Source organism: Lepidochelys olivacea (genome assembly GCF_965140295.1).
Source record: "Lepidochelys olivacea isolate rLepOli2 genome assembly, chromosome: 2".
In the NCBI taxonomy this organism is placed as follows: Eukaryota; Metazoa; Chordata; order Testudines; family Cheloniidae; genus Lepidochelys; species Lepidochelys olivacea.
Genome location: NC_140412.1, coordinates 3,829,309 through 3,842,785, shown reverse-complemented (window position 1 = coordinate 3,842,785; position 13,477 = coordinate 3,829,309). Strand labels below are relative to the sequence as shown.

Here is a 13,477-nt window from a genome sequence, read left to right as displayed (position 1 = left end):
CTCAGGCTGGAATGGGTGGAAATCATAGAGCCTCGAACGCGGGAGCGCATGTACGCCAACCTCATCACAGGGGAGTGTGTGTGGGATCCGCCCGCTGGGGTCCGCATAAAGCGCACCAACGAGAACCAGTGGTGGGAACTCTTTGACCCGAACACCTCACGCTTCTACTACTACAATGCCACCACCCAGCGGACCGTATGGCACCGGCCGCAGAACTGTGACATTATCCCGCTGGCCAAGCTACAGACCCTGAAGCAGAACACAGAGTCACCGAGGGCCTCCACAGAGAACAGCCCTGGGCGGAGCAGCAATGTCAGCAGGGAGGGCAGCACCAGCTCCTCCCTGGAGCAGGAGCTGGAAGGCAGCGAGAAGGTGCAAGATCAGACGAGGTCAAACCGTCAGTCAGCCCAGTTTGCTGTAGTGAAAGAAGAACCAGAAAGGTAAAGCAGAGCTCTCTCTATGCAGCATGTGACAGACTGATGGGTAGTGAAATACCCTCAAAATAGTGAAATACCCTCAGCCAGGGCAAAGCTGTAATGAACTTGTGCTGCAAGCAACAGATACTGTGTAACCCACTCCTTCCCTGATGAGCTGGGACTAGAGCCCCAGATGGTAGGCAGCAGGCTCTGGCCATGTACAGCCTGAGCTAGAGCAGTTGTGTCCAAACTTTTTTCCTCTTACATCCTCCCTGCCCCCCTTACCAGTAAGAGAACGTGTCCACGCCACCCTGGGCTGGGAGTGGGGTCAGGGACTGGGTGGTGCTCCCTCCCTGATCCCCTGTGGGGGCTGGCCTGCACTCTGCCTCCACCCTTAATATTCCTCCACGCCCTCCTAATGGGGACTCCCCACACACACACACACTTTGTGGGGAGCTGTACTAGAGGATAGCTTTTCTAGCTAAAGTATTAATGGGCTGTGTGCAAGAGGGCAATGTCATTCAGTCATAAAGCAGTTATGTATTAGAGGAAGGGATGTCACCCCCTCTGACTGCAGGGATACCTCTGTGCCGACCCGTAGGTGTAACTTAGTGCTGTCTCCTAAACACACTTAGGAAAAGCAATTTTCTAAACTTAGAAATGCACCATATTTCACAAAATGGAACAATCTCCCCATCAGACCAGTTTCCAAGGCAAGTGACTTTTATCCCTTTTCTGTACCTCGTTGCGAATACAGATTGCCTGGCTGATCTGTTTGTGCCGACTCAGGGGTTTTCCAGCAGGGGTGACTTTCTCTTTTAAAAAGGGGATTTTCAAATTGAATAAAAATATAAAGCCACATTTCCTGGTATGTGGGCACAAATAACTAACTGCGCTCTCCAGTCAGGCAGCTGCATTGCACCTTCTTTGCACCCCTCTTTTGAGTTATTGATTTACAGTTTAGATGCCTACTACCTATTTTTTCCCCCCATAAACTGTAGATTATTAAAATGTAAATAAACTCCCCAGCTACATGTCTGCCTGAAACTGCACTCTTGCCATTTGCAAATAATTAGCAGAGAAATTTGTGCTTGTAACTAGGGTTTTACTTTCTCCCAGTCTACATAACCGTGCCATGGCATGGCCTAGTGGTTAGACCCAGGGCTGGGTGTTAGACCTTCCGGGCTGTGCCTCTAAATTGGTGTGGTACCTTGGGGAAATCACTTACTGTGTCTGTTTCTCCATTTGTAGAATGGAGGGAGACCTGAGCTTTGTAAAAACCCTTGGAGCTCCTCTGGTGGAATGCACCATAGAAGTACTGAGTATAGTAGTGCTGGATTACCTGTACAGTGTGCTGCTGCATTAGTCATCTTACCGTGCGTGTGAGCACTGCTGCCTCTTCCTGGGAATTTGAGCAGTGTTCCTGTTATACCATCATCTTGTGGATGCAGTCTGCAGGCTATATAAACCCTTTTATTTATGTATTACTTACTACCTACAGAGGATATAAATGGGAGTTTTTTCCTAAAAATGATCCCATTGTCAAACCTCTGGATATAATATTCATTCAGAGTTGTCATAGTAGCATCTACTAATTTCCCACCCTCCACTCATTCCAGCAATTACTACTGTTAGCAAAAAGAAAAGGAGGAATTGTGGCACCTTAGAGACTAACCAATTTATCTGAGCATAAGCTTTCGTGAGCTACAGCTCACTTCATCGGATGCAGATTATGCTCAAATAAATTGGTTAGTCTCTAAGGTGCCACAAGTCCTCCTTTTCTTTTTGCGAATACAGACTAACACGGCTGCTACACTGAAACCTGTTCTAAAGATGCAATCACCCTCTCTCCGGCTAAGTCTACTCTTGGGGCAGGTGGAGGGTGATTCTCAGCTCCTGTAAAGATATTCATGCTAGCTCTCTTCGAGAATAGTAGCATAGTCATGGTAGCGTAGGCCGCAGTGCGTGGTGGCCTGGGCTAGTCAACCACGTACAAACCTGCCTCGATCCCATGAGTGCCACAACTGGGGGTAGCTAGTCCATGCCACTGCTTGCTGCTTCCCGTGCGTGTGCAGATACACTACTATTCATAGAATCATAGAATATCAAGGTTGGAAGGGACCTCAGGAGATCATCTAGTCCAACCCCCTGCTCAAAGCAGGACCAATCCCCAATTTTTGCCCCAGATCCCTAAATGGCCCCCTTAAGGATTGAACTCACAACCCTGGGTTTAGCAGGCCAATGCTCAAACCACTGAGCTATCCCTCCCCTCCCCTCGATGAGAGCTAGCACGAGTATGTCTATGCGAGCTGGGAATCCAGTCCCACCCCTAGTTTCCCTGAGGCTGCATCTACACTTGGAGCTATCATTTAGCTTGTCACTGTTTCCTGTGTTGATTTATTGTAACTTCCCCAGCCGTCGGCCTCCCTGATGCTCGTGTTGGCCCTCTACTGTCTATTCAAAATACAGCAGCCAACTTCTTATTCTGGCTTGTCCATCATTCCAAATGTCTTACTCCTTCTTTGAATTCCTCTACTGATTTCCCTGGTCTGCTCCATCAAGTTCAAACTTCTTGTCTTCTCCTTCAAGGCACTGGCAACTCTGAGCCATCCCATTTATCCTCCTTTCTTCTTGAAGCCCCCTATCCCTCTGCTCTGCCAGTACCAACTGGGTCTTCCCGCATGCCCACATCATGCTTTCTTTATACTTTCCCCCGACACATGGAATGCCTTCTCTGAACTGATGCCAGAGGCCACTACCTTCACCTCCTTCCAGTTCATTTCTCAAGTTACACTTCTGTGATGCCTATGAGGAACTAACCCACTGATGCTGAATGGGTGGAGGGGAAGTTGGTATAGTTGCTGTGTGTTTCATTTTAAAGTGTATATAAAAATCATACATAATTTTTGATTGCATTCCTCTCCTCCAGTCTTCGGATGTCATTTGTCATCTTAGATAGGCCCTGCCCTAGCTATGGGGACAGCACTCGGCATACTGAGGGTAACTACCAGAATAAGTAACTGCTCCATGCCCTGAAGGTCACTCACTACATCTGGTTTTTCTCAGGCTAATAGGGGAAGTGATCTACAGGTGAGTGCTCTGCCTCCAGATCCCCAGCGTCTGAATCCATGGACACTTAGTGCTAACACCCCATTGGGAACAGGGACTGGCAGTGGATAATCTAACCTAAATTGGAACAGGGTCAGGCTTTGTAGACCAAGATCACCACCTTAAATTGAATAATTTGAGTCAGTGCTAGCAAGGCATAACCCTTCTATAGCCCCAACCCCAATCAGACCTTCAGGGCTGTTGGACCTGTGACAAAGTTCCTGCTCTACCTTGGTGGGTCTTGCGCTTATTGGCGGATTTGCTCACCTTGGAGCTTCACGGCAGCCCTCAGCTTGGCCGTTTTTCTGAACCCACAGTCCAGGTCAACTCCTCGTGTGTCTGACCAGGAGTTGGGAGGATGGGGGGGAACCCAGGTTCTCTGGGTTCCAGCCCAGGGCCCTGTGCAATGCAGCTGTCTAGAGTGCCTCCTGGAACAGCTGTGTGACAGCTACAACTCCCTGGGCTACTTCCCCATGGCCTCCTCCCAACACCTTCTTTATCCTCACCACAGGACCTTCCTCCTGGTGTCTGATGATGCTTGTCCTCCTCAGTCCTTCAACAGTCCGCGTTCTCACTCTCAGCTCCTAGCGCCTCTTGCTCCCAGCTCCACACATGCACACCACAAACTGAAGTGAGCTCCTTTTTAAAACCCAGGTGCCCTGATTAGCCTGCCTTAATTGATTGTAGCAGCTTCTTGATTGGCTGCAGGTGTTCTAATCAGCCTATCTTAATTGTCTCCAGAAGGTTCCTGATTGTTCTGGAACCTTCCGTGTTACCTTACCCAGGGAAAGGGGACCTACTTAGCCTGGGGCTAATATCTGCCTTCTATTACTCTCCTATAGCCATCTGGCCTGACCCTGTCACAGACCTTAAGAAAGATAAATTGATCCCTTCGGCACTTACCTGGCCCTATGAACATAATATCTGAGCATCCCCAATCTTTTAATGAATTTACCCTCATAACGCTATAAAACATAAGAACCGCCATACTGGGTCAAACCAATTATCCATCTAGCCCAGTAACTTGTCTTCCAACGGTGGCCAGAGCTAGGGGCTTCAGAGGGAATGAACAGAACAGTCAGTCATCAAGTGATCCATCCTATCTGTCGCCCATTCCCTGCTTCTGGCAAACAGAGGCTAGGGATGGGTCAGAGCATGGTTTTGTATCCCTGCCTATCCTGGCTAATAGCCATTGATGGACCTATCCTCCATAAACTTATCTAGTTCTTTTTTGAACTGTTATGGTCTTGGCCTTCATAGCATCCTCTGGCAAAGAGTTCCACAGGTTGACTGTCCGTTGTGTGAAGAAATACTTCCTTTTGTTTGTTTGAAACCCGATGCCTATTAATTTCACTTGGTGATGCCTAGTTCTTGTGTTATGAGAAGGAGTAAATAACAGTTCCTTATTTACTTTCTCCACACCAGTCATGATTTTATAAGTCTCTATCATATCCCCCCTTAGTCATCTCTTTTCAAAGCTGAAAAGTCCCAGTCTTATTAATCTCTCCTCATATGGAAGCGGTTCCATGCCCCTAATAATTTTTGTTGCTCTTTTCTGTACCTTTTCCAATTCTATATATCTCTTTTTTGAGATGGGGTGACCACATCTGCATGCAGTATTCAAGATGTGATGTAGGGCAGTGCTATTATCCCTGGAGGACAGGACAAGAAATAATGAGTTTAAACTAAGCAAGCGATATTTAGGTTAGTCATTAGGAAAAACTGCCTAACTGTCAGGGTGGTTAAACGCTGGAACAAATTACTTAAGGAGGTTGTAGAATCTCTATCGTTGTTGGTTTTTAAGAACAGGTTAGATAACACCTGTCAGGGAGGGTCTAGATAATACTTAGTCCTGCCTTAGAGCTGGGGACTGGGTAGATGACCTATCAAGGTCCTTTCAGTCCTATATTTCTGTGATACTTTTCTCATTATACAGATGGGGAACTGAGGCGTATTGGCTAAGTGATTTGTCCAAGATCACACAGGAAGTCTGTGGCAAAACAGGGGCTGGAACTCAAGTCTCACAAGTCCTAGGCTATCTTAACCAGTGAACCATCCTTTCTCTTTAATGAACAAATCTTCTAAAGTATCAGAGGGTAGCCGTGTTACTCAGTACCCACAAAAACAACAAGGAGTCCAGTGGCACCTTGAAGACTAACCGATTTATTTGGGCATAAGCTTTCGTGGGAAAAAAACCCACTTCTTCAGATGCATGGAGTGAAAATTACAGATGCAGGCATTATTATACTGACACATGAAGAGAAGGGAGTTACCTCACAAGTGGAGAACCAGTGTTGGCAGGGCCAGTTCAATCAGGGTGGATGTAGTCCACTCCCAATAATTGATGAGGAGGTGTCAATTCCAAGAGAGGCCAAGTTGCTTTTGAAGTGAGCCAGCCACTCCCAGTCCCTATTCAAGCCCAAATTAATGGTGTTAAATTTGTGAATGAATTTTAGTTCTTCTAAAGTTTCCCATTGACTCTCTGAAGCCCAAGAAAGATTTGGAAGAGAGCCAATCTGACCTCTCATTTGAATATGTACTTCCCTTTGCATTAGTAGATCACAAAGTGCTATATAAGAGCTATATGGTGGTGGCATTATTTATTATTACACTAAGAAAATTGCAGCAGCCCTCACTGCTAATATGGAAGTGCAGCTGCCAGAGACTATGGCTCCCAATACAGTATGTACTGGTGCATCTGCAGTAGCCTCTCTGCTCAAGATGGAAGCTTTGTCTGTTGGAATCTGTTACTTCTGTGGGGTGCACCTGTATATTAAACTGTGGTTTGTTCCTTTTCATGCCAGTTAGGCACAGCTGCTGTGAAGCTTGCCTCAGCAAACTGAAGTTTGGGCCGTCTCCCTGCAGAAGTGTGAAGCGTTAACTAGAATTGGAATGGGAGGCTTTCATTTTCTGTACAGATGGTGCTGTTTTTCTGCAGGCTGCAGCAGCATGTGCATGCTCAGCGGCTTCCTGAAAGAAAAGAGAGATCCATTTTCCTTTCAGCAGCAATACCCGCTCTTGTTTAGTGCCCGTCTTTACTGGTGCGTTGTTCTGCAGACTCTTAATGATCTGCAGTGTCAGAATTAAAGCCCCCACTGCTTCAAATGCCAGGTTGGTGTGCAGCAGGATGCAAAGGCTCAGGAGGGTGAAGTGAATGAAACTGGGCCTGGAAGTGAAAGGGCCTTACCCTGTAATGCTGGAAAATGGTAACGCTCTCTAGCAAGAGCCAGCGCCAGGCTGAGAGAGAACAATTTCTCTCCAATCCCCCATGCAATCTCCCTCCTCCCTTTCCTCCACAATTCATTAATGGCTCATGTACATTCAGAAAGTGAGTCCTAATTCCATAAGCATTGGCAAATGCACAGTAGGTCCTAAGTTACAAGTTGAAATAAAGGCACCAGGTCCAGATTCATCCTTGTGGAGTCCCCTCAAAGCTGTGTGAACTGTGGTGAAGGTGGAGTTTCACAGCACTGGAAACAGTATGGGAGCTGAAGCAGAATATCTGCCCTCTGTACCTGGAAATGGTTTGATGGCAACTTTGTCTCTCTATCCTGTGTCCTTGTGACAGAGGAGAGCTATAGCACTGCCATACCTGCCCAGGGCTGGATTGAAGCATAAATCCTGTAGGCCCATGGCTGGGGCCCCATCTCCTGGTGTCAAGTGCTTCTGGTAGACTATCAGCAGCTGTTTTTCATAAAAGCTGTTTCTAGCCCTTGTGACTGAAGAGCTTGCAAATATGACCAGAGTGTAACTGCTGCAGCCATTTCTGTCTGATTTTGCAGAGCCAGAGACAATAGGTCTGAGTGGGGGAAACTCCCCCTGCATCTGAGAGGGGGAAGTTAGCTCTAGAGATAGGCCAATACCTGATTTTTTTAATTTTTTTATTTTTTTGGTTGTCAGGTGATTACAATGTATTTACTTGAGTCCAACTGAATCTGAAAAATTTTGGTGAATTGAAAAAGTCCATTTCAGATCAGACGGAACACGTTGTTTGAGCTGAAACTTCCTGTGTCCAGGCACTGGATTCACAAGACAGGAGGAGGAACTATCCCCCTTAACTTTTTAGGCCAGCAATTAGGGCACTCACCTGGGGTGTGAGAGACCCAATTCAAAACCCTGCTCTGACATAGGGATTTGAATCCTACCCCCTGTGTTGCCCTAACCACCAGGTGATAGGATTTTTTTTCTTTTTTCAAATAACCTATTTGTCTGAAAAACTTCACCCAACTCTAGTTAACTCCAAGACCTGCTGCCTTTTGGGACCAACTGGGAGCTATGAGTAGTAGGATAGTGTAGTGGGTGCAGCTAACCCACCCAGGCAGATGCATCCTGACTATGGGGTAAGTACGGGGCGGGGCTGCTGTCATTTTATCTTCAGATGCCCTGTTGCTTCCTAAAGGTGGCAAGTATGAAAAGTACCACCCTGAAATCCACATCATCCAACTTTGGCTTAAATCTATTAATGCTGCTGGACTCAAGTGCCTTCCGATTTCAGTGGAAACACATTCCCCGTATTCACCACCCCCTTACATGAAATTATACCTGACTGCAGCAGTATGGCCTGAAAATTAAATATAGATAGATAAAAATCCTGAAACCCCCAGGAGAGAGGTGCTTTGCTGTTTGTCCACAAAAGGTGCTCTGCACTCGACTGCTCTATCAAGCATTCTTAAAACTACAGTACCAACCTGGTGAACTGAAGAAACAGATTGACAGAGCCAGAAGGGTAGCCAGAAGTCGCCTACTAGAAGACAGGCCCAACAAAGTAACAGAACGCCACTAGCCGTCACCTACAGCCTCCAGCGCATCAAGGATCTACAACCTATCCTGAAGGACGATCCCTCACTCTCTCAGACCTTGGGAGACAGGCCAGTCCTCGCTTACAGACAGCCCCCCCAACCTGAAGCAAATACTCACCAGCAATGACACAACACACAACAAAAACACCAACCCAGGAACCAAACCCTGCAATAAAGCCTGTTGCCAACTCTGTCCACATATCTATTCAAGGGACACCATCATAGGACCTAACCCTATCAGCCACACCATCAGGGATTTGTTCACCTGCACATCTACCAATGTGATCTGTGCCAGCAATGCCCCTCTGCCATGTACATTGGCCAAACCGAACAGTCTCTATGCAAAAGAATAAATGGACACACATCTGACATCAGGAATCCTAACATTCAAAAACCAGTTGGAGAACACTTCAGTCTCTCTGGTCACTCAATAACAGACCTAAAAGTGCCCATTCTTCAACAAAAAACACCTTCAAAAACAGACTCCAACGTGAAACTGCAGAACTGGAATTAATTCGCAAACTGGACAACATCAGATTAGGCCTGAATAAAGACGGGGAGTGGTTTGGTCATTACACAAACTAAAAACCATTTCCTCAGGCTAATTTCCCCCCCCCCCCACTGTTACTCACACCTTCTTGTCAACTGTTTTGAAATGGGCCATCCTGATTATCACTACAAAAGTTTTTTCTCCCCCTCCTGCTGATAAAAGCCCATCTTAATTGATCTGTTTAGTTAAAGTTGGTATGGCAACCCCCATCTCTTCATGGGGGTGTGTGTGTATGTATCTATATCTAATCTTCCTACTGTATTTTCCACTCCATGCATCTGATGAAGTGGGTTTTAGCCCACGAAAGCTTATGCCCAAATATATTTGTTAGTCTCTAAGGTGCTACAAGGACTCCTTGTTGTTTCTACTGCTCATGACTCTCAAGTGCACTGTGCAGCTCATTGCTCTGCCAGCAGTACCTTATGAAACTAGGATTGAGTCAGTTACTTGGTGTCCAAGGGTTAGTGGGACCTACGGTTAGCGCCTCCGGTTAGCACCTCCGGGGACAGGTCTGCCCTCAGTTGAGAGCTACCACTCCGAAAATTCCTAGAGCACTGATGTACTATCAGGGAAGGGGCGTTACTCTACTAGATCTTACTGCTGCACATTTTTCATCAGTGTCTCCACAGCATGGCAGCCTCTGGCTGGCACGTGGACTTTATTTACATTACAACTTTAATTTTAATGGCTTTGCTGCTGCCTACGGCGCCAGGCTCCTCGGAAAAACGCTGTTGATTGTAGCTGGTGGGGCGCTACATATGAGTGGGATTTGGACGGAGTGCGAGGCTGGATAAACACTACTGGGGTGCACACATGGGGACGCAGGGAAGCAGCAGTGAAACGTTAATATATTTGGCACCACTTCAATGGCTGTGAAAACTGGCACTTGAAAGCAAAAGAGTTTCAAGAGTGATCCAGTGCGTATGCTGTAATAGGTTCTCTTCATGGCTGAATACAGGTGTTGGCTATGCTGTCCATATGCAGGTTAAAATATAAGGGGAGGGTAGGGGAGAGTGGTTTCCTTTGCTTTGGAAAGCTAGGGCTTCCTGACAAATGAATGCTGGGAACCAGCAGGGGACCATGGCAGTGTAGTTTGTAGTGCAGTATTGTAGTCAAGTCTGAAGCAGAGGCAGGTTGTTGTTTTGGAAACATGTGGAAACCATTCTAAAGGGTAAAGCCCTCGGAAATAGCCTGCAGGGACCAATCCTGTGCTGGCTGAGTGGCAGGCTGGATGACCTGATGGATCTGTTCCAGCTCTGATTTCTATGATTCTGTAGCGAAGCACAAACGAGGAAGGAAGGGTGACTGCAGTCAAGGCTCTTTCATGGGAAGGCCTCCAGTGGCAGAGATCTCATCTCTAGAAGTGACCGATGCTTTGGTTCCTGAAGAAGATAAACTTAAAGAACAAGAGAGCCGTGCAAATTAAAAATTGATTTTTTGATTGCTGTGATAGTGGCTATGAAGGGCAGAGCCAGTCCAGGCATCTGTGCTGCTGAACTCCTCTAACTGCTCAGAGCTCAGTGTGTTCTGCCTTTTATTGTGGTTTCAGAACATTAGTAACTTGATGGGCCTTATTTTTCCACCTTGTGCTCATAAAATTATAACCATATCTTAACTCGTGTCTTTTGACTGATACCAGAATGAACCTTAAACCTTAACAAACATGCTTCATACATATAACAATGCTGAACACTCACATGGGGCTGTCTAGACATAGAAAAATATACAGACATGACCAGCCTTCAGAGGGAGGGAGCTAAGTATTCTCTCTATTTCAGCTGAGGCAGAGAGGTGAAATATCGCATCCCAGGTATTGCAGAGTCAGTGCTGAAGCCAGGACTAAACTAGGCAGTTCCTGGCTCTTAGTAGGGTCTAATGGACTGAGCTGAACAGAAGCCAAAAAAGCACAGTAGCATGTATAGACTGATTTGAACAACAAAGCATTTGAAGATCTGCTTATTTCTTTTTTCCCCTCTTCTTTTTAAAATCTTTGGTTAGATATAAACACCCACATTTTCAAAGCATGGCACAGGATTTCAGCTAACGAGACTCCCATTTAAAGTGCAGCTAGTTTAAACCAAGGCCTGTTATTTGGAAGATGTCCCTGAGTCATGATAAAGTCCAGAAGTCTGCTTTATAGCAAGCAGAGATGTTAGACTTGAACTGAAGTTTCTCTTGAGGAATCCGTTCTTATAGGCTTGTGATATATTGTCTTAATATGTGGCTGTCTGGTCCTAAATCTAGATATACATTTTCTTTTTACAGGCAGTAAATATGCATTAACATTCACAAGACCATTTCTAGCCAAAAAATATGTAGCACCATAGATGGGCACCTGGCACTGTAAGGCAAGGGGCTAAACTCCTTACAAGTTTAAGTTGGTGCAATGCCACTGACTACAGTGCTTACAGCAGTGGTGAATTTAGTCTGAGGGGCTTATGTTAGACTTAAGGAAGACCAACAAATTATGGAAAGTGTGGGTAAGACAATTAGGTTCTCCATCTTTTGCCCTGCTTTATACTTTCTTACCAAACCCTGTTTGCTTTTCCAGCATCAGCCCCATTGGGGTGTAAATGACACCAGTGGAATTAGTGTCTTGCTTATGGTAACTTACCCTAAACTTTAGCTTGTTAGCCTTAAAAAGGTACCATGTTATATCCCTAAAAGGGTAGATTATAAAATCTGTCAGAGCTAATAGTCTCAAGACTTGCATTGAATATTTTGCTTCATTCTTGGTTTTCCTTCTTTTATAATTTGGAAAAGGCTCTGCTATAGTTACTGGCCTATCTTTCAAAGATGTGACTGAGCTCCTGTCCTCTGTCAGGTAGCCCTAAATCCTTGGAGAACGCTTTTATGTGGGGCAGAGAAGATGTGAAGCCTGTTTTTGGGGCATCATGTGGCTGCCACAGATCTATCCTCTGTGGGTATTTGTACAAGTCTGCCATGCAACAGAATACTGGACAGATCCTCAGATCTCAGTCTGGACTAGGGGGGTATAAATGATACATTTATATTTAAATGAAAGGCAGATCTATCTGTGTATACCCCCTTCCTCCACGCACACACACCCCTCCCCCCGCCCCAGAGAGCTGTACTCAGCAGGGAACATTGCAATTGACTGATCTTGAGCAGGGCATTCTTGACCTGAGGACCATTCACTGTGGAATTGCATCCCAGAAGATATCCATATCTAATCATCTTCAGAGGCCTACTCTTTCCCATAAATCTTCCCCAAATGTCAAGGGCTGGCTTGGCAGTGGAGAAAGAATAAATGTGCTTAAATAACCCAACTAATCCACAGTGACTGAACTGGAGTAGGCAAGAGAAGTGTCCTTTTACAGGTCAATTGTTATGAACTTCAGAATTCCATGTCTGGTGCCTAGATGCAGTGGTGATGCATACTCTAGGAGGGTACCCAGCTCTGTGGGACACAAAAACTTGTCACCATGGGATATGGAGCGCATCTGTTATAGCTTATCTTCAGAATGCTGTACCTTTTTAAGGAAAGACTCTTGCCCTGATGCAGACAGCAGCCATTTTGTTGCTGCAGAATGCAGACACACACACTGTGTGCGCATTTGCAGAGATTTAATTTTCTTCTTGTTTTGCTTGATTCAAAATAAGTTGGGTTAAGACTGGAAAATGCATGTTTTGCTTTTATGTAGTGTGATGAAGTGGGGATTTTTCCTTATGTTGTATGTGAGTCTTACTGTTTTGCATGAATGCTGTTTGCCTCAGTTTCCCTGTGTATTGCACCAATGTCTAGGTGGTGGGAATAAGCATGACTTTTGCGGGGGTTGCTCCAGCTGCCTGCTCAGATGCTATGGCTGCCCCTTCGTAACCTGAGACCCAGGAGGGGGATGCGACCAGGTGACTCTTGGCCCCGGGAAGCGAGAGAGAGGCTGGAGGAGAAGCAAGGGGCAGGGCAGGGGCCAGGCAGCTGGAAGTGAGTCAGTCTCTGCTGGCTTGGGGCTCAGGGGGAGGACTAGAGCCCTAGCTCTGGGCTCCCCTCCCCTCAAGATGGACTTGGCTTAAAGTCACCGATTTCTGTGCTAACAAGTGCTGCCCTATGCAGTGTTCCTGTCCACTAATAAATCTTCTGTTTTACTGTCTGGCTGAGAGTCAGTGCTGGCTGCAGAGTTTGGGTGCAGGGCCCTCTGGCTTCCCCAGGAGCCCTGCCTGGGCAGACTTGCTGTGGGAAGCTCATAGCTCACCTTTATCTGATCACTCTCGTTACAGTGTGTATGGTAACACCCATTGTTTCATGTTCTCTGTGTATATAAAATCTCCCTACTAGATTTTCCACTGTATGCATCCGATGAAGTGAGCTGTAGCTCATGAAAGCTTATGCTCAAATAAATTTGTTAGTCTCTAAGGTGCCACAAGTCCTCCTTTTTTTGTGTGTGTGAATTCAGTTAGTTTAATGTTTATTTTTTGGTGAGCTTTGTCTACACATTTTATACTTAATATGATACAGGACTTGCCATCAGGGATCTTGCTGTCCTTAGAGACTCTCTCAGCCTCTCTGAGAGGTCGAAACGTATCATTATCCCCACTTAGCAGCTGAGGAAATGGAGGCACAGACATGGGTGGCGGGTGAACCC

General features: G+C 46.1%; 1 protein-coding gene across 1 annotated transcript in view; it reads left to right on the top strand.

The window, feature by feature from the left end:
• The window catches only part of ARHGAP39 (Rho GTPase activating protein 39), a 422,273-nt gene that overhangs the window by 126,608 nt on the left and 282,188 nt on the right, over positions 1-13,477 (top strand). Inside the window, exon 2 of the mRNA XM_084619553.1 lies at positions 6-440. Coding sequence (XP_084475679.1) covers positions 6-440 — 435 coding nt within the window. The remainder of the gene's footprint in view (positions 1-5; positions 441-13,477) is intronic.